We start from the raw sequence: 22,828 nt of genomic DNA on the forward strand, positions 1-22,828 counted from the left end.
ATCACATTAACTAACATGTTATCACATTAACTAACACGTTTGTATAGTATCACATTAACTAACACGTTTGTATAGTATCACATTAACTGACACGTTTGTATAGTATCACATTAACTAACACGTTTGTATAGTATCACATTAACTAACACGTTTGTATAGTATCACATTAACTAACACGTTTGTATAGTATCACATTAACTAACATGTTTGTATAGTATCACATTAACTAACATGTTATCACATTAACTAACATGTTTGTATAGTATCACATTAACTAACATGTTTTTATAGTATCACATTAACTAACACGTTTGTACAGTATCACATTAACTAACACGTTTGTATAGTATCACATTAACTAACATGTTTTTATAGTATCACATTAACTAACATGTTATCACATTAACTAACACGTTTGTATAGTATCACATTAACTAACACGTTTGTATAGTATCACATTAACTAACACGTTTGTATAGTATCACATTAACTAACACGTTTGTATAGTATCACATTAACTAACACGTTTGTATAGTATCACATTAACTAACACGTTTGTATAGTATCACATTAACTAACACGTTTGTATAGTATCACATTAACTGACATGTTTGTATAGTATCACATTAACTAACATGTTTTTATAGTATCACATTAACTAACATGTTATCACATTAAATAACATGTGTGTCTAGTATCACATTAACTAACATGTTTTTATAGTATCACATTAACTAACATTTTTGTATAGTATCACATTAACTAACATGTTTGTATAGTATCACATTAACTAACATGTTATCACATTAAATAACATGTGTGTCTAGTATCACATTAACTAACATGTTTGTATAGTATCACATTAACTAACATGTTTTTATAGTATCACATTAACTAACATGTTTTTATAGTATCACATTAACTAACATGTTATCACATTAAATAACATGTGTGTCTAGTATCACATTAACTAACATGTTTGTATAGTATCACATTAACTAACATGTTTGTATAGTATCACATTAACTAACATGTTATCACATTAAATAACATGTGTGTCTAGTATCACATTAACTAACATGTTTGTATAGTATCACATTAACTAACATGTTTTTATAGTATCACATTAACTAACATGTTATCACATTAAGTAACATGTGTGTCTAGTATCACATTAACTAACACGTTTGTATAGTATCATATTAACTAACACGTTTGTATAGTATCACATTAACTAACACGTTTGTATAGTATCACATTAACTAACACGTTTGTATAGTATCACATTAACTAACATGTTTGTATAGTATCACATTAACTAACATGTTTTTATAGTATCACATTAACTAACATGTTATCACATTAACTAACACGTTTGTATAGTATCACATTAACTAACACGTTTGTATAGTATCACATTAACTAACACGTTTGTATAGTATCACATTAACTAACACGTTTGTATAGTATCACATTAACTAACACGTTTGTATAGTATCACATTAACTAACACGTTTGTATAGTATCACATTAACTAACATGTTATCACATTAACTAACACGTTTTTATAGTATCACATTAACTAACACGTTTGTATAGTATCACATTAACTAACACGTTTGTATAGTATCACAATAACTAACATGTTTGTATAGTATCACATTAACTAACATGTTATCACATTAACTAACATGTTTGTATAGTATCACATTAACTAACATGTTTGTATAGTATCACATTAACTAACACGTTTGTATAGTATCACATTAACTAACACGTTTGTATAGTATCACATTAACTAACACGTTTGTATAGTATCACATTAACTAACACGTTTGTATAGTATCACATTAACTGACATGTTTGTATAGTATCACATTAACTAACATGTTATCACATTAACTAACATGTTTTTATAGTATCACATTAACTAACACGTTTGTATAGTATCACATTAACTAACACGTTTGTATAGTATCACATTAACTAACACGTTTGTATAGTATCACATTAACTAACACGTTTGTATAGTATCACATTAACTAACACGTTTGTATAGTATCACATTAACTGACACGTTTGTATAGTATCACATTAACTGACACGTTTGTATAGTATCACATTAACTAACACGTTTGTATAGTATCACATTAACTAACACGTTTGTATAGTATCACATTAACTAACACGTTTGTATAGTATCACATTAACTAACATGTTTGTATAGTATCACATTAACTAACATGTTATCACATTAACTAACATGTTTGTATAGTATCACATTAACTAACACGTTTGTATAGTATCACATTAACTAACACGTTTGTATAGTATCACTTTAACTAACATGTTTGTATAGTATCACATTAACTAACATGTTTGTATAGTATCACATTAACTAACACGTTTGTATAGTATAGTATCACATTAACTAACATGTTTGTATAGTATCACATTAACTAACATGTTTTTATAGTATCACATTAACTAACATGTTTTTATAGTATCACATTAACTAACATGTTATCACATTAAATAACATGTGTGTCTAGTATCACATTAACTAACATGTTTGTATAGTATCACATTAACTAACATGTTTGTATAGTATCACATTAACTAACATGTTATCACATTAAATAACATGTGTGTCTAGTATCACATTAACTAACATGTTTGTATAGTATCACATTAACTAACATGTTTTTATAGTATCACATTAACTAACATGTTATCACATTAAGTAACATGTGTGTCTAGTATCACATTAACTAACACGTTTGTATAGTATCATATTAACTAACACGTTTGTATAGTATCACATTAACTAACACGTTTGTATAGTATCACATTAACTAACACGTTTGTATAGTATCACATTAACTAACATGTTTGTATAGTATCACATTAACTAACATGTTTTTATAGTATCACATTAACTAACATGTTATCACATTAACTAACACGTTTGTATAGTATCACATTAACTAACACGTTTGTATAGTATCACATTAACTAACACGTTTGTATAGTATCACATTAACTAACACGTTTGTATAGTATCACATTAACTAACACGTTTGTATAGTATCACATTAACTAACACGTTTGTATAGTATCACATTAACTAACATGTTATCACATTAACTAACACGTTTTTATAGTATCACATTAACTAACACGTTTGTATAGTATCACATTAACTAACACGTTTGTATAGTATCACAATAACTAACATGTTTGTATAGTATCACATTAACTAACATGTTATCACATTAACTAACATGTTTGTATAGTATCACATTAACTAACATGTTTGTATAGTATCACATTAACTAACACGTTTGTATAGTATCACATTAACTAACACGTTTGTATAGTATCACATTAACTAACACGTTTGTATAGTATCACATTAACTAACACGTTTGTATAGTATCACATTAACTGACATGTTTGTATAGTATCACATTAACTAACATGTTATCACATTAACTAACATGTTTTTATAGTATCACATTAACTAACACGTTTGTATAGTATCACATTAACTAACACGTTTGTATAGTATCACATTAACTAACACGTTTGTATAGTATCACATTAACTAACACGTTTGTATAGTATCACATTAACTAACACGTTTGTATAGTATCACATTAACTGACACGTTTGTATAGTATCACATTAACTGACACGTTTGTATAGTATCACATTAACTAACACGTTTGTATAGTATCACATTAACTAACACGTTTGTATAGTATCACATTAACTAACACGTTTGTATAGTATCACATTAACTAACATGTTTGTATAGTATCACATTAACTAACATGTTATCACATTAACTAACATGTTTGTATAGTATCACATTAACTAACACGTTTGTATAGTATCACATTAACTAACACGTTTGTATAGTATCACTTTAACTAACATGTTTGTATAGTATCACATTAACTAACATGTTTGTATAGTATCACATTAACTAACACGTTTGTATAGTATAGTATCACATTAACTAACATGTTTGTATAGTATCACATTAACTAACATGTTATCACATTAACTAACACGTTTGTATAGTATCACATTAACTAACATGTTATCACATTAACTAACACGTTTGTATAGTATCACATTAACTAACACGTTTGTATAGTATCACATTAACTAACACGTTTGTATAGTATCACATTAACTAACACGTTTGTATAGTATCACATTAACTAACACGTTTGTATAGTATCACATTAACTAACACGTTTGTATAGTATCACATTAACATGTTTGTATAGTATCACATTAACTAACATGTTATCACATTAACTAACACGTTTGTATAGTATCACATTAACTAACACGTTTGTATAGTATCACATTAACTAACACGTTTGTATAGTATCACATTAACTAACACGTTTGTATAGTATCACCTTAACTAACACGTTTGTATAGTATCACATTAACTAACACGTTTGTATAGTATCACATTAAGTAACACGTTTGTATAGTATCACATTAACTAACACGTTTGTATAGTATCACATTAACTAACACGTTTGTATAGTATCACATTAACTAACATGTTTGTATAGTATCACATTAACTAACATGTTTGTATAGTATCACATTAACTAACACGTTTGTATAGTATCACATTAACTAACATGTTATCACATTAACTAACATGTTTTTATAGTATCACATTAACTAACACGTTTGTATAGTATCACATTAACTAACACGTTTTTATAGTATCACATTAACGAACACGTTTTTATAGTATCACATTAACTAACACGTTTTTATAGTATCACATTAACTAACATGTTTGTATAGTATCACATTAACTAACATGTTTGTATAGTATCACATTAACTAACACGTTTGTATAGTATCACATTAACTAACACGTTTGTATAGTATCACATTAACTAACACGTTTGTATAGTATCACATTAACTAACATGTTATCACATTAACTAACATGTTTTTATAGTATCACATTAACTAACACGTTTGTATAGTATCACATTAACTAACACGTTTGTATAGTATCACATTAAGTAACATGTTTGTATAGTATCACATTAACTAACACGTTTGTATAGTATCACATTAACTAACATGTTTTTATAGTATCACATTAACTAACATGTGTGTCTAGTATCACATTAACTAACATGTTTTTATAGTATCGCATTAACTAACACGTTTGTATAGTATCACATTAACTAACATGTTATCACATTAACTAACACGTTTGTATAGTATCACATTAACTAACACGTTTGTATAGTATCACATTAACTAACACGTTTGTATAGTATCACATTAACTAACACGTTTGTATAGTATCACATTAACTAACACGTTTGTATAGTATCACATTAACTAACACGTTTGTATAGTATCACATTAACTAACATGTTTGTATAGTATCACATTAACTAACATGTTTGTATAGTATCACATTAACTAACACGTTTGTATAGTATCACATTAACTAACACGTTTGTATAGTATCACATTAACTAACACGTTTGTATAGTATCACATTAACTAACACGTTTTTATAGTATCACATTAACTAACATGTGTGTCTAGTATCACATTAACTAACATGTTTTTATAGTATCGCATTAACTAACACGTTTGTATAGTATCACATTAACTAACATGTTATCACATTAACTAACACGTTTGTATAGTATCACATTAACTAACACGTTTGTATAGTATCACATTAACTAACACGTTTGTATAGTATCACATTAACTAACACGTTTGTATAGTATCACATTAACTAACACGTTTGTATAGTATCACATTAACTAACACGTTTGTATAGTATCACATTAACTAACACGTTTGTATAGTATCACATTAACTAACATGTTTGTATAGTATCACATTAACTAACATGTTTGTATAGTATCACATTAACTAACACGTTTGTATAGTATCACATTAACTAACACGTTTGTATAGTATCACATTAACTAACACGTTTGTATAGTATCACATTAACTAACACGTTTGTATAGTATCACATTACATTTTACATTTACATTTTAGTCATTTAGCAGACGCTCTTATCCAGAGCGACTTACAAATTGGTGCATTCACCTTATAATATCCAGTGGAACAACCACTTTACAATAGTGCATCTAAATCTTTTAAGGGGGGGTTAGAAGGATTACTTTATCCTATCCCAGGTATTCCTTGAAGAGGTGGGGTTTCAGGTGTCTCCGGAAGGTGGTGATTGACTCCGCTGTCCTGGCGTCGTGAGGGAGCTTGTTCCACCATTGGGGTGCCAGAGCAGCGAACAGTTTTGACTGGGCTGAGCGGGAACTGTGCTTCCTCAGAGGTAGGGAGGCGAGCAGGCCAGAGGTGGATGAACGGAGTGCCCTTGTTTGGGTGTAGGGCCTGATCAGAGCCTGAAGGTACGGAGGTGCCGTTCCCCTCACAGCTCCGTAGGCAAGCACCATGGTCTTGTAGCGGATGTGAGCTTCGCCTGGAAGCCAGTGGAGAGAGCGGAGGAGCGGGGTGACGTGAGAGAACTTGGGAAGGTTGAACACCAGACGGGCTGCGGCATTCTGGATGAGTTGTAGGGGTTTAATGGCACAGGCAGGGAGCCCAGCCAACAGCGAGTTGCAATAATCCAGACGGGAGATGACAAGTGCCTGGATTAGGACCTGCGCCGCTTCCTGTGTGAGGCAGGGTCGTACTCTGCGAATGTTGTAGAGCAAGAACCTACAGGATCGGGTCACCGCCTTGATGTTGGTGGAGAACGACAGGGTGTTGTCCAGGGTCACGCCAAGGCTCTTAGCACTATGGGAGGAGGACACAAGGGAGTTGTCAACCGTGATGGCGAGATCATGGAACGGGCAGTCCTTCCCCGGGAGGAAGAGCAACTCCGTCTTGCCGAGGTTCAGCTTGAGGTGGTGATCCGTCATCCACACTGATATGTCTGCCAGACATGCAGAGATGCGATTCGCCACCTGGTTGTCAGAAGGGGGAAAGGAGAAGATTAATTGTGTGTCATCTGCATAGCAATGATATGAGAGACCATGTGAGGATATGACAGAGCCAAGTGACTTGGTGTATAGCGAGAATAGGAGTGGGCCAAGAACAGAGCCCTGGGGGACACCAGTGGTGAGAGCACGTGGTGCGGAGACAGATTCTCGCCACGCCACCTGGTAGGAGCGACCTGTCAGGTAGGACGTAATCCAAGCGTGCGCGGTGCCGGAGATGCCCAGCTCGGAGAGGGTGGAGAGGAGGATCTGATGGTTCACGGTATCAAAGGCAGCAGATAGGTCTAGAAGGATGAGAGCAGAGGAGAGAGAGTTAGCTTTAGCAGTGCGGAGAGCCTCCGTGACACAGAGAAGAGCAGTCTCAGTTGAATGCCCAGTCTTGAAACCTGACTGATTAGGATCAAGAAGGTCATTCTGAGAGAGATAGCAAGAGAGCTGGCCAAGGACGGCGCGTTCAAGAGTTTTGGAGAGAAAGGAAAGAAGGGATACTGGTCTGTAGTTGTTGACATCGGAGGGATCGAGTGTAGGTTTTTTTCAGAAGGGGTGCAACTCTCGCTCTCTTGAAGACGGAAGGGACGTAGCCAGCGGTCAGGGATGCGTTGATGAGCGAGGTGAGGTAGGGGAGAAGGTCTCCGGAAATGGTCTGGAGAAGAGAGGAGGGGATAGGGTCAAGTGGGCAGGTTGTTGGGCGGCCGGCCGTCACAAGACGCGAGATTTCATCTGGAGAGAGAGGGGAGAAAGAGGTCAAAGCACAGGGTAGGGCAGTGTGAGCAGGACCAGCAGTGTCGTTTGACTTAGCAACGAGGATCGGATGTCGTCAACCTTCTTTTCAAAATGGTTGACGAAGTCATCCGCAGAGAGGGAGGAGGGGGGGGAGGGGGAGGAGGATTCAGGAGGGAGGAGAAGGTAGCAAAGAGCTTCCTAGGGTTAGAGGCAGATGCTTGGAGTTTAGAGTGGTAGAAAGTGGCTTTAGCAGCAGAGACAGAAGAGGAAAATGTAGAGAGGAGGGAGTGAAAGGATGCCAGGTCCGCAGGGAGGCGAGTTTTCCTCCATTTCCGCTCGGCTGCCCGGAGCCCTGTTCTGTTATCACATTAACTAACACGTTTGTATAGTATCACATTAACTAACACGTTTGTATAGTATCACATTAACTAACATGTTATCACATTAACTAACACGTTTGTATAGTATCACATTAACTAACACGTTTGTATAGTATCACATTAACTAACACGTTTGTATAGTATCACATTAACTAACACGTTTGTATAGTATCACATTAACTAACACGTTTGTATAGTATCACATTAACTAACATGTTTGTATAGTACCACATTAACTAACATGTTATCACATTAACTAACACGTTTGTATAGTATCACATTAACTAACACGTTTGTATAGTATCACATTAACTAACACGTTTGTATAGTATCACATTAACTAACATGTTATCACATTAACTAACATGTTATCACATTAACTAACATGTTTGTATAGTATCGCATTAACTAACATGTTTGTATAGTATCGCATTAACTAACACGTTTGTATAGTATCGCATTAACTAACACGTTTGTATAGTATCGCATTAACTAACACGTTTGTATAGTATCGCATTAACTAACACGTTTGTATAGTATCGCATTAACTAACACGTTTGTATAGTATCACATTAACTAACACGTTTGTATAGTATCACATTAACTAACACGTTTGTATAGTATCACATTAACTAACATGTTTGTATAGTATCACATTAACTAACATGTGTGTATAGTATCACATTAACTTACATGTTGCATAGTGCTCATCGCAATCCCTCATTGCCCAATCACAAGATGCTCCATAGCAGGGTGCTCATATCATATTTCTTGATCCAACATCCTCACTCTGTATCTCTTACAGTCAGTAGACATGGAGGATGGGAAGCCTGATCTGCTGCTGGTCAAAGAGGAGACAATAGAAGATGAACCAGAGAGCATTGATCTGCTGAGTGGATTAAAGATGGGGGAGCAAGGTAAGGGAGAAATACATATAGCCTACAGATCCTCAACAGGGTTCTACAGTGCAACCATTTTACTCACAAATGCATCTAAATATTTTGTAGTGAAACCTGGAATTTTAATTTAAAAGCACCAGTGTGCCTAGAAAAATGAAAGATTCTAGCTTTATTACCTGAAATATTTTTAATCGTGCTCCTAAATTTCTTTGTGCGCCTACATTTGTCAACTTATACGTACTCCTTGTAAAAAAAAGTCAGCATAGAGCCCTCTTCAATGGTAATACTGATGCGCTTGGATATTATTCTTTCTTAATTTTCTTCATTCATAAAATTAAATGAATACAACTTATGTAGACATACAAAAACACAATGTATGAACTTCACCAGGCAATTGACAGAAAAATGTATAGGAGTTCCTCTTCAGTCAGTCAACTTCGGTATAACATACTATGGGGAGTCGCACTCTCGTGACCGGTTGAAGGGTCCACAATCACGCCTGACAAGGCCAATGAAATGTACACCTCGCTGGAAGCCCCGCCTTCCACAGGTGATAATCGCGAGGCTCGGATTTATTCCGTCAACTATTCCACTCGTCACCTTGGTGTGAACAGGAACAATTCACGCTACTAAAACAAACAACTGGAAAACGAGACTGTGGCAGAGCGTGTTCACCCCCCCTGGACGTTGTGTGCTGAAGTTTTGTATTTGGTATCGTTAGTTTCCTAATCCCAAACAGTTAATTATTCTTCAGTTTTCTGGAGCAATGAGCAAGATGGCTAAGAAAACGACCAAGACGACAATGGCTAAGTCGGGTTCAGGGTCACGATCATGCCCCCAGTCATGCGGTTATACTATGCGAACCAATCCGTGTGCGCATTGCCACATACTGTGTGAAAACTCCCAGGTAAAGACGTGTAGCATTCTTTGCGACTTTCGTTTCCAAGAATCCGGCAACTTGGCTGGGACCGAGGTGCAGGAAGCGGAGAGGGGCTCGAGGCTGTTGTCGGAAAAGGTGGATCTAGCCTCCCAGCAGGGAGGTGGTGAGCCAGTGGGTTCGGTGACATAAAGGGCCCATGTTCGGATGACGCCATGGTGTCCCTGGACAGCTCCGGGGGTTTCCTCGGGTGATGAAGAGGACTTAGTTCGGGGACAGCCACCTCCTCACGCTATGAAAGTAGCGTCATTTTTTGGTACTCCATGAGGGGCCAGGGGCTGAGTGTGTTGACCTATCTGTACGATTGGCCGATAGCAGTCAAAGGAACACGCCGTGTTACACACAGAGGCTAATGCCCCATGTTCATTCTCTAGGTTTTATTGTATACCAAAAAAAGAGCCGTCTCAGCACATTCCATTCCTGGGTCTCCAGTTAGACTCATCCTTAAATTGCACTTTTCTATCCCCGGAGAGGTTGTCGGGTTTCCAGCTCTGCTTGGCCCAATTTCGGTTTTCACCAGTTCCTGTACGTTTTCACCAGTTCCTGCGCCTACTGGGGATGATGCTTCTATGGATGGTGGTCATTCCCCTGGGGCTGTTCCAGTGCTGGGTGCTAGCAACACGCTTGGATGCATCTCGCCACCTAAACCGGTCAATTCAGGTGTCCCCGACATGCCTTCAGGCACTGGCCCAGTGGAGGGATCCCCGGCTACTGTCGCAAGGGGTTCTCATGGGCCAGGTGTTGTCCCGCAAGGTGGTCACGACAGACGAGGCCCACCAGGGGTGGAATTCAGGGAGTATGAATTCGGGGAGTATGGACGGTGTCACAGAGAGCCCGGTATATCAATTACCTGGAACTTCAGATTGTCAGACATGTGCGGGCAGTGGTGTAAAAAGTACTAAATTGTCATACTTGAGGAAAAGTAAAGATACCTTCATAGAAAATTACTCAAGTAAAAAAGTCACCCAGTAAAATACTACTTGAATAAAATTATTTGCTTTTAAATATACTTAAGTATCAAAAGTAAAAGTATAAACCATTTCAAATTTCTTATTAAGCAAACCAGACGGCAGAATTGTATTTTTTATTTTAATTAATGATAGCCAGGGGCACACTCCGACATGATTTACAAACTAAGTATTTGTGTTAAGTGAGTCCGCCAGATCAGACTCAGTAGGGATGACAAGGGATGTTCTCTTCATAAGTGTGAATTTTACAATTTTCCTGTACTTTTGAGTGTCAAGGAAAATGTATGGAGTAAAAAGTACATTATTTTCTTTTGGAATGTAGTAAAGTAAAAGTAGGCACAAATATTAATAGTACAGTACAGATACCCCCAAAAACTACTTAAGCAGTACTTTCAAGTATTTTTACTGAAGTACTTTACACCACTGTGTGCTGGTCATATCTAACGATGGTGGCTTAGTTGGTAGAGCATGGTGCTTGCAATGCCAGGGTTGTTGGTTCGATTCCCACGGGGGACCAGTACGAAAATGGTACACAAATGTGCGCTCTCACTCTTGTAAGTCACGCTGGATAAGAGCGTGAGCTAAATTACTTAAATGTAAAGCTAATACATCAACAGGCATGGGCGGACCCTCCCCCTCCTCACCTTGGCTCGCTTCCTGTTGTGGTGGAGCAGTGCACATTTGCTCTCACTTCAGGGGATCCATGTTCCTGGTTACCTCAACTCGGGTGGATCTGCTATCCAGGGGGGGCCCATCTTCGTCAGTTGTGGAGACTACACCCCTGGGTGGTTGCCCAGATATGGGAGAGGTTCGGCAATGCCGACATAGATCTTTACGCATTGCAAGAAAATGCGCATTGTCGTCTTTTTTTCTGCACGAGGGACCCAAGTGCCCCGTTGGGAAAGACTCTCTGGCGCACCAGTGGCCTTTTGACCTTCCTTTATGTATTTTCGCCAGTGGTTCTGATTCAGCCCACGTTGGAGAGGGTGCGCTGGGAGGGCGATTCTTGTGGCTCTCCGTTGGCCCAGGTAGCCTTGGTTCGGGGAGATCATTTGCCCTTTAGGCGGGGACCCTGACAACGCACGTTGCGCAGAGTCCTGTTGTCCCAGGCGTACGGGCAGGTTTGGCACGGGAGACCGGAGATTTGGTCTGGGGTGGCCAAGTGACTTGCGCTTTCGAACAAGTAAAACATCTGTACTACTTGTGGCTAAAAAAGTTTGTCAAACCCTGAGAGATATTAAATTGAAGGAATGAATCCTGTGGAAGGCGTGGTGTCCAGCGAGGTGCGGATTTCAGTGTGCGACTCCCCATAGTATGTTGTACCTTGTTTCCCTCCTTCAGGGAACAGTAGTTATAGTCATAACGGTACATTTTATCTGCCATGTTTGGAAAGTATTTTGTAATCTCTTGCAGGTGGTTGGCTGGAGGCTAACAGAGGAGACTGGGCGGACATCTTGGATTCCCAGACCGGTGCAGCCAAGGGCCCAGGGGACAACATCACTGAGCAGGCCAGGACTAGAGATGACATAGTGGAGGTCAGTGGATGGGACAGTGTCCTCAACTCTGGGCTGGGGATCAACACTGTTAATAACAACCAGAAACAGACAGTGGAACACAAAACAACAACTGAACTGAGACCAGGACTGGCTGAGACCAGGGCAAGGCGTAGAATTGGTCTGCGGGGACTGGGAGGTGTCCGTATGCGGCTGAAGAGAACAGACACAGACTCGGCTAGCTATGCTCCATCCTGCTCCTATAGTTGTGATTCAGAGAGACTGATGGAGCCTCAGGTTAACCCCCTAACAGGTGCTGCCTTCAGCCTGCCTTCTATAGGAACTATCAACTGGAACATGGACCCTGAGACAACACAGACACTCCCTGGCCCTCGTCCTCCTCACACTCTCCTAATGTTAAACCAGACCTCAGACAATGCAAGTACCTCAACACTAAATGGCTACACAAGCCCATTGACACATTACCGTAGTAGAGACGGAATCAGTAAAGGTGGCAGCGCCAAAGAGAAGCGCTTCCCGTCTTCGTTCTGTGGGAAAGCCTTCAGTTTCCCCAAACAAGTGGAGATCCACCAGAGGATGCACACGGGGGAGAAAGCATTCAGCTGCCACCTGTGCCCGGCCAGTTTCTCCCGATCCTCCAACCTGAAAAGGCACCAGAGGGTCCACACAGGGGAGAAACCATACAGCTGCCCCCAGTGTGCGAAGAGGTTCTCCCACCACCACAATATGAAGGTGCACCTGAAGGTCCATACGGGAGAGGCAGTGTCCCTGTATGCACTGCAGGAGTAGCCTTATCAGACATAGTCGTGTCTAATAATTGAGAGAAATCGTATCACTTGAAATGTACGTAGGGGATGTCTTGGAACTGTTATTTAGATGAAATATTATAGTTATCATGTGAAGTGTCTTGAGGTAAGAGGGTAATTAACCACATACCCCTCATTAACTTGTCATTTGAAACAGGCTTGTGTAAATACCTATTTTTAGAGATGCAGTAAACCTAGCTGGGGGGGTGGAATACATCGCTAACTGTTCCCGTAAACTTCTAGGCATTGAGCCAACAACTATCCATTTAAAAGCTTGTCTCTGCAAAAATATAAAAACTAAATGTACATATCTTTTGCGGAGGTGGCTAAATTAATATAGAGGAAAAACTGAATTCCCCTTTAAAAAAACAGCCCCCTCCCACAATGGCACCACGTTCAGGAAGTATCATTTGTTGGTGGGGGAAAAAACGGTGTAAAGCAAAATTATTCCACTCTAAGGTTCCACCCTGTTAGAATTGGGCACCTAACGGTTGTTAAATGTTGTTTGAAAAATGGCAAATAAATGACTAATGTCAATATTTATTTGTCTTTGAATAATATATTTTATGCATATTTAGATACATTTGTTGCTAATAACATTACAATTATTAATTAGTTACATATAATTGTAATTAGTAATGTAATGTTTTACAAACTCAGGTTGACAATGTTTTTAAAAAGTTTATTTTTTATTTTATCAAATAAATAGAAAGTAAACTAATGCACAATATTCTATTATTATTATAGGTGTAATTTTTTTCAACCATTTCATTCATTGAACAAAAAAGATAAAATGCAACATGTAAAGTGTTTGTCCCATGTTTCATCAGCTGAAATAAAATGTCCCATACACACAAAAACCTTATTTCGCAAAAAAGTTGTGCACAAATTTGTTTACATCCCATTTAGTGAGCATTTCTTCTTTGTCAAGGTAATCAGCGTGATCATTACACAGTTGCACCTTGTGCTGGGGACAATAAAAGGCCACTCTGAAATGTGCAGTTTTGTCACTCAACACAATGTCACATGTCTCAAGTTTTGAGGGAGTGTGCAATTGGCATGCTGACTGCAGGAATGACCACAAGAGCTGTTGCCAGATAATTGAATGTTAATTTCTCTACCATAAGCCGCCTCCAACGTTGTTTTTGAGAATTTGGAAGTATGTCCAACCGGCCTCACAACCGCCGACCACGTTTATGGCGTCGTGTGTCAATGTTGTGAACAGAGTGCCCAATGGTGGCGGTGGGGTTATGGTATGGGCAGGCATAAGCTACGGACAACGAACACAATTGCATTTTATCGATGGCAATTTGAATGCACAGATATACCTTGATGAGATCCTGTCGGGCCCATTGTGGTCCATTCATCTACCGCCTTTACGTCATGTTTCAGCATAATAATGCAAGGCCCCACATCGCAAGGATCTGTACACAATTCTTGGAACCTGAAAATGCCCCAGTTCTTCCATGGCCTGCATACTCACCAGACAAGTCACCCATTGAGCATGTTTGGGATGCTCGGGATCAACATGTACAACAGCGTGTTCCAGTTCCCGCCAATATCCAGCAACTTCACACAGGCGTTATAGAGTGGGACAACATTCCACAGGCCACAATCAACAGCTTGATCAACTCTATGCGAAGGAGATGTGTCGCGCTGCATGAGGTAAATGGTGGTCACACCAGAAACTGACTGGTTTTCTGATCCACGCCCCTACCTTATTTTAAGGTATCTGCGACCAACAGATGCAGATCGGTATTTCCAGTCATGTGAAATCCATAGATTAGGGCCTAATACATTTATTTCAATTGACTGATTTCCTTATATGAACTGCAAGGGTAAAATCTTTGAAACTATTTTTGTTCAGTATATTTATTTCATTGTTTAAATCATGTATTCATTATTGCTGTTTGTTCCACCCTATTGCTTTCATTTTCTATAAATGTATGTAGTTCTGTTCTTGAGCTGTTCTTGTCTATTGATGTTCTGTATTATGTCATTCTGTATTATATTTCATGTTTTATCTTGACCCCAGGAAGAGTAGGTGCTGCTTTTGCAACAGCTAATGGGGATCCTAATAAAATACCAAATACCCTGTTATGCTTCATTCTACCCTGTTGGGTTGGTATTTTAAAATCAGAATATAACAATACAATCAAATGTTCTGCATATTTTAGTGGTAACTTGTAGTGATATAAGGGGTAAACTAAACATTCATCCCCCTTTTAGACTTTTCCTAATTTTGTTATGAACTGAAATTAAAATGGATTTAATTGTAATTGTTTCATCAACAATTTAATCAAAATACTCTGTCAAAGTGGAAGATTCTTTTTTAAATATAAAAATTGGAAAACTAAAATATTCAGTAATCATTGCATAAGTATTCACCCCCTTTGTTTGGGCAAGCCTAAATGAGTTCAGGAGTAAATATCTCTAGACAAATCACATACCTTACAAGGAATCACTGTGTGACATTATAGGGCTGACATGATTTTTAAATGACCAACCCTTCCTCTGTCCCCCATACATACAACATATCTAAGTATTGTCAAGTATTGAATTTCAAGCACAGATTCAACTACGAAGACTAGGGGGCTTTTCGAAAGCCTCGTAAAGAAGGGCAGTGATTGGTAGATGGGTAACAATAACAAATCAGATATTGAATATCTCTTGATGTATTAAACCACCCAGACACATCTAAGATAGTCAACCTTCTGAACTGAGCTGCATGACAGGAATGCAACTGCTCAGGGAAGTTACCATGAGGCCATTGGTGAGTTTAATGGCTGAGATGGAAGAATTGAGGATGGATCAACACTGTAGTAAATGACTGAATGAAAATAATACAAATATTCCAAAACATGCATCTTGTAAGCAACAAAGCACTAAAGTAATACTACAAAATAAACACAGCAAAGGAATACACTTGTTGGCCTAAATGCAAAGCCTTATGTTTGGGGGAAATACAACACATCACTGAGCCTCCTTATTTTCAAGCATGTTGGCGGCTGCATTATGGGTATGCTTGACATCGGCAAAGACTGGGATTTTTCAGGACGAAAAGAAACAGGATGTAGCTAAGCACAGGCAAAATCCCGGAGGAAAACCTGCTTCAGTGTGCTTTACACCAGACACTCAGAGGAATTCACCTTTCAGCAGGACAATAACCTACAACACAAAGCCAAATCTACATTGAAGTTGCTTACCAAGAAGACAGTGAATGTTCCCGAGTGGCCAAGTTACATTTTTGACTTAAATCTGCTTGAAAATCTAGGGCAAGACTTAAAATTGCTGTCTAGCCATGATCCCCAACACCTTGACAGAGGTTGAAGAATTTAAAAGCCTACAGGTGTGCAAAGCTCTCAAGAGACTTACCCAAGAAGACTCAACACTCTAATCACTACCAAAGGTGTTTCTAACAAGTATTTACTCAGGGGATGAATACTTATGTAATCAAGATATATTAGTGTTTTAGTTGTCAGAAATCTTCAAACAATGTTAGAATTTTTGTTCCACTTTGACAAGAGTATTTTCAATAAATTGTTGACATATTACAATGAAATCCATTTCAATTCCAGGTTGTAACACAATACAATGGAGAAGTTTAAGGTGGGTGAAGACTTATGCAAGGCACTGTATTGTAATAATTATCATAAAGGATCGAGGCAAGAACAGTTGAATATTTACCTTACTGAGGTGATGTAAATGGAATAAAGTCATTCTATTATTGTCTCGCTATCACACTGTTCTTTCTAAACTAGTCTGCTGTTATCTTGAAAGATATTGATCATAGGAGAGTTGATGTAATATAATAAGCTGTACCGTATTTCAAAGAACAATACACATAAATGCTTCATTTAACCACATCCTTTGAGCTATGACGCCAACTAATAAGATCTCTTCAGTTCATACGGAAGTGCACAGGAACCAATAACAATTTCCACGTTAGCATTTGTGAACACCATGTAACTCAAAATATGACTAATTTAACTGCCCAGCATCACATTATTTCCCCAGGCAGGGTTTACCTTTGCGTTGTATTGGGAAATTCCCAGTACGTGTGCTCATTATACATCTTAGAGTAGTAAGCAGAATAAGTGCACTCTATATGTGTCTAGGTCATTAGGCTAAGGGAAGTCCAGTGAGGTACATTAGACGTGCATTAGGAGCATAGGTTTGTATTACTTAAGCACCATTAGACATCCACCTGCCTTGGGACTGTGCATGTCTGTTTATTTTTGTACCATTGCTATGGCCTGATGTTTACCATTGCTATAGTTACGTGATTTATATAAAAAGCATGAATGGATTACATATGATCATAGATATACACTACATGGCCAAAACTATGTGGACACCTGCTTGTCGAACATCTCGTTCCAAAATCATGGGCATTAATATGGAGTTGGTCCCCCTTTGCTGCCTCCAATCTTCTGGGAAGGCGTTCCACTAGATGTTGGAACATTGGCTGAATGGAAGCAAGTCCCCGCAGCACAAGAGCATTAGTGAGGTCGGGCACTGATGTTGGGCGATTAGGCCTGGCTCGCAGCTTGGTGTTCTAGTTCATCTCAAAGGTGTAAGTTGGGGTTGAGGTCAGGGCTCTGTGCATGCCAGTCGAGTTCTTCCACACCGATCTCGACAAACCATTTCTGTATGGACCACACTTTGTGCACAGGGGCATTGTCATTGTCATGCTGAATCAGGAAAGGGCCTTCCCCAAACTGTTGCCACAAAGTTGGAAGTGTAGAATAATCTAGAATGTCACATTGTATGCTGTAGCATTAAGATTTCCCTTAACCGGAACTCAGGGGCCTAGCCCAAACCATGATAAACAGCCCCAGACCATTATTACTCCTCCACCACCAAACTTTACAGTTGGCACTATGCATTCGGGCAGGTAGCGTTCTGCTGGCATCCGCCAAACCCAGATTCGTCCATTGGACTGCCAGATGGTGAAGCGTGATTCATCACTCCAGAGAATGTATTTCCACTGCTCCAGAGTCCAATGGTGCTGAGCTTTACAACACTCCAGCCGACACTTGGCATTGCGCATTGTGATCTTAGGCTTGTGTGCAGCTACTCAGCCAAGGAAACCCATTTCATGAAGCTCCCGACGAACAGTTCTTGTGCCGACGCTGCTTCCAGAGGCAGTTTGGAACTTGGTAGTGAGTGTTGCAACCGAGGACAGACGATTATTACGCACTACAGCACTCGGCGGTCCAGTTCTGTGAGCTTGTGTGGCCTACCACTTTGCGGCTGAGCCGTTGTTGCTCCTAGAGGTTTCCACTTCACAATAACAGCACTTACAGTTGACTGCAGCAGCTCTAGTAGGGCAGAAATTTTACGAACTGACTTGTTGGAAAGGTGGTATCCTATGACGGTGCCACGTTTGAAAGTCACCGAGCTCTTCAGTACGGGCCATTCTACTGCCAATGTTTTCCTGTTGAGATTGCATGGCTGTGTGCTTGATTGTATACACCTGTCAGCAACGGGTGCGGCTGAAATAGCCAAATCACTAATTTGAAGAGGTGTTCACATACTTTTGACCGTGTAGTGTAATTTGGCGACATAGGCCTACAAACATTATTTATAATGGATAGCAAAACCACAATCACAAGAATGGTTTCAGATCAAACTATGTTTAGGCGAAAGGGAGCAAGGACCTTTAAGTTAAAGATCCAGGCAGCCTCTCATTTTAACAATAAATTGTCAAGGTCACCCCCTTTCCTAGGGAGGGTGACATGTTTGATGCCGATATAGCAAATGGACGAAAGTATAGCTTGTGAGACTTCCCTACGACATTGTTATCCAATTAGTCTCACTGCCGGTAATAACCTCCTCTCTTCTTGTCTCAGTCTACAGATGCAGAGGCTGCCAGTCCTGGGGTCAAGCTGGAGAGGTCTGAAGGAGAGGACCAACGACACAGCAGAGACATCCAGACTGGAGCGCCCCATGTAGCCACAGAGGTCCCCACCAGCTCCGCCCCAGCGCCGCCCAGAACCCGACGTAGCATCAAGTTCAGTGGAACGCCGAACACATTCTTCAAGTCAGAGACCAACACAGAGACTTTAACTGTAACACACAGGCTCTTACACCCAGGATCTGACCACAGATCAGACCCAGAGAGACTGGAGCTGGGGCCACTGGGCTGTCCTCCTGCTCCTGGCTCAGAGTACTTACCAGTATTTCACCAGAGCCAGAGGACGGTTCGTTCCCATGGTGATGGTGACACGTTAGACACTGGTGGTGATGATCTGTCTTGTTCTTATGCTACAGAGATGGACCCTGGCAACATGCCCTTGGGTTTAGAGACACAGACTGAACTATCTAGAGGGGACTGGAACCAGTACAGTAGTAGTGTACACTCTGAAGGGTGCCTAGATAAGAAAGGGGAGGTTATAGTCGTAGACGAAGTGACTGTGAAAATGGAGGGCGAAGTTCCTCTGACACTGAATGCAGACGAGACTCACTTAGGAGAAGGACACTTACAAGGCAGAGATTTCTTAGATTACAGGGAAAGTTTAGAGACTAATCCAAATGTTGCGACCCACTCCCCTTTACACATGTTCAGTGATCGCAACACAGTGACCACGTCGATGGGGCCTTCCGATTCACACAGCCGCGTCCTTTTCTATCAAGTATTGAACTCAAAGGACCAAAGGGCCCAGACTCAGGGAGGGGGAGCCACATCAGGCAGTAGTAAAGAGAAACGGTTCATCTGCATGTCCTGTAACAAAGGCTTCAGCTGCCTCCAGAACGTAAAGACCCACCAGAGGGTCCACACAGGGGTGAAACCCTTCAGCTGTACCCAGTGTCATATGCACTTCTCACACTCGTACAGCCTGAAGAGGCACCAGAGGGTCCACACAGGGGAGAACTCTACAGCTGCCCTTAGAGTGAGAAGAGGTTCTCCCACCAGAACCCGCTGAAGATGCACCTGAAGGTCCACACGAGAGAAAGGTTGTTCGCCTGTACGCACTGTGGGAAGAGATTCTCAGAGAAGAGCTACCTCAGGATACACCAGCTTAAAAAACATTCACTCTATAACATAGAAAGTAACCATTCCACAAGATAGCTTCTGACGTTTAGATCAAACCCAAAGATGAATTTTCATTATTGTTGTTAGAAAAGATCCACAGATGCATTTGGAATAACAGGAGTAATATATTTCAGTGTTGAATATTCGTGGGTAGAATACTGCATCCAGATATTGTGTGATATATATATATATAACACATATATACATACACACACATACACACATACATACATACATACATATATATATACTGCTCAAAAAAATTAAGGGAATACTTAAACAACACATCCTAGATCTGAATGAAAGAAATAATCTTATTAAATACTTTTTTCTTTACATAGTTGAATGTGCTGACAACAAAATCACACAAAAATAATCAATGGAAATCCAATTTATCAACCCATGGAGGTCTGGATTTGGAGTCACACTCAAAATTAAAGTGGAAAACCACACTACAGGCTGATCCAACTTTGATGTAATGTCCTTAAAACAAGTCAAAATGAGGCTCAGTAGTGTGTGTGGCCTCCACGTGCCTGTATGACCTCCCTACAACGCCTGGGCATGCTCCTGATGAGGTGGCGGATGGTCTCCTGAGGGATCTCCTCCCAGACCTGGACTAAAGCATCCGCCAATTTGTAAGTCGCTCTGGATAAGAGCGTCTGCTAAATGACTTAAATGTAATGTAAATGTAACTCCTGGACAGTCTGTGGTGCAACGTGGCGTTGGTGGATGGAGCGAGACATGATGTCCCAGATGTGCTCAATTGGATTCAGGTCTGGGGAACGGGCGGGCCAGTCCATAGCATCAATGCCTTCCTCTTGCAGGAACTGCTGACACACTCCAGCCACGAGGTCTAGCATTAGGAGGAACCCAGGGCCAACCGCACCAGCATATGGTCTCACAAGGGGTCTGAGGATCTCATCTCGGTACCTAATGGCAGTCAGCCTACCTCTGGCGAGCACATGGAGGGCTGTGCGACCCCCCAAAGAAATGCCACCCCACACCATGACTGACCCACCGCCAAACCGGTCATGCTGGAGGATGTTGCAGGCAGCAGAACGTTCTCCACGGCGTCTCCAGACTCTGTCACGTCTGTCACGTGCTCAGTGTGAACCTGCTTTCATCTGTGAAGAGCACAGGGCGCCAGTGGCAAATTTGCCAATCTTGGTGTTCTCTGGCAAATGCCAAACGTCCTGCACGGTGATGGGCTGTAAGCACAGCCCCCACCTGTGGACGTCGGGCCCTCATACCACCCTCATGGAGTCTGTTTCTGACCGTTTGAGCAGGCACATGCACATTTGTGGCATGCTGGAGGTCATTTGCAGGGCTCTGGCAGTGCTTTTCCTGCTCCTCCTTGCACAAAGGTGGAGGTAGCAGTCCTGCTGCTGGGTTGTTGCCCTCCTACGGCCTCCTCCACGTCTCCTGATGTACTGGCCTGTCTCCTGGTAGCACCTCCATGCTCTGGACACTACGCTGACAGACACAGCAAACCTTCTTGCCACAGCTCGCATTGATGTGCCATCCTGGATGAGCTGCACTACCTGAGCCACTTGTGTGGGTTGTAGACTCCGTCTCATGCTACCTCTAGAGTGAAAGCACTGCCAGCATTCAAAAGTGACCAAAACATCAGCCAGGAAGCATAGGAACCGAGAAGTGGTCTGTGGTCCCCACCTGCAGAACCACTCCTTTATTGGGGGTGTCTTGCTAATTGCCTATAATTTCCACCTGTTGTCTATTCCATTTGCACAACAGCATGTGAAATTTATTGTCAATCAGTGTTGCTTCCTAAGTGGACAGTTTATCAAGTTCATGCAGAGACATGTACAATGTCGTCAAAGTGTTCTCACCCCTTGACTTTTTCCACATTTGTTGTGTTAGACTGAATTTAAAATGGATTAAATTGAGATTGTGTCACTGGCCTACACACAATATTCCATAATGTCAAAGTGCAATTAAGTTTAGAAATTTTTACAAATTAATAAAAAATGAAAAGCTGAAATAAGTATTCAACCCCGTTCTTATGGCAAGCCTAAATACATTCAGGAGTAAAACTTTGCTTAACAAGACATGTAAGTTGCATGCTCACTCTGTGCGCAATAATAGTGTTTAACATGGTTTTTGAATGACTACCTCTTCTCTGTACCCAGTACAATTATCTGTAAGGTCGCTCAGTTGAGCAGTAAACTTCAAACACAGATTCAACCACAAAAACCTGGGAGGTTTTCCAATGCCTCGCAAAGAAGGGCGCCTATTGGTAGATGGGTAAAAAAAAAGATTGAATATCGCTTTGAGCATGGTGAAGTTATTAATTACAGTTTGGATGGTGTATCAATACACCCAGGTACTGCAAAGATACATGCATCCTTCCTAACTCAGTTGCCGGAAGAGGAAGGAAACCGCTCTGGGATTTCACCATGAGGCCAATGGTGACTTTAATACAGTTATAGTTTAATGGCTGTGAAAGGAGAATTGAGGATCAACAACATTGCAGTTACTCCACAAAACAAACCTAAATGACA

The 22,828-nt window shown here is 40.0% G+C and overlaps 1 protein-coding gene across 1 annotated transcript in view; it reads left to right on the forward strand.

The window, feature by feature from the left end:
• LOC106610113 (uncharacterized) overlaps positions 1-20,677 on the forward strand; it is a 58,647-nt gene extending 37,970 nt beyond the window's left edge. Inside the window, exons 3-4 of the mRNA XM_045723199.1 lie at positions 12,364-12,485; positions 19,126-20,677. Coding sequence (XP_045579155.1) covers positions 12,364-12,485; positions 19,126-20,199 — 1,196 coding nt within the window. The 3' untranslated portion in view covers positions 20,200-20,677. The remainder of the gene's footprint in view (positions 1-12,363; positions 12,486-19,125) is intronic.
• The last annotated feature ends 2,151 nt before the right edge of the window (positions 20,678-22,828 follow it).

Source organism: Salmo salar, chromosome ssa08 (assembly GCF_905237065.1).
Source record: "Salmo salar chromosome ssa08, Ssal_v3.1, whole genome shotgun sequence".
NCBI classification, from domain to species: Eukaryota; Metazoa; Chordata; class Actinopteri; order Salmoniformes; family Salmonidae; genus Salmo; species Salmo salar.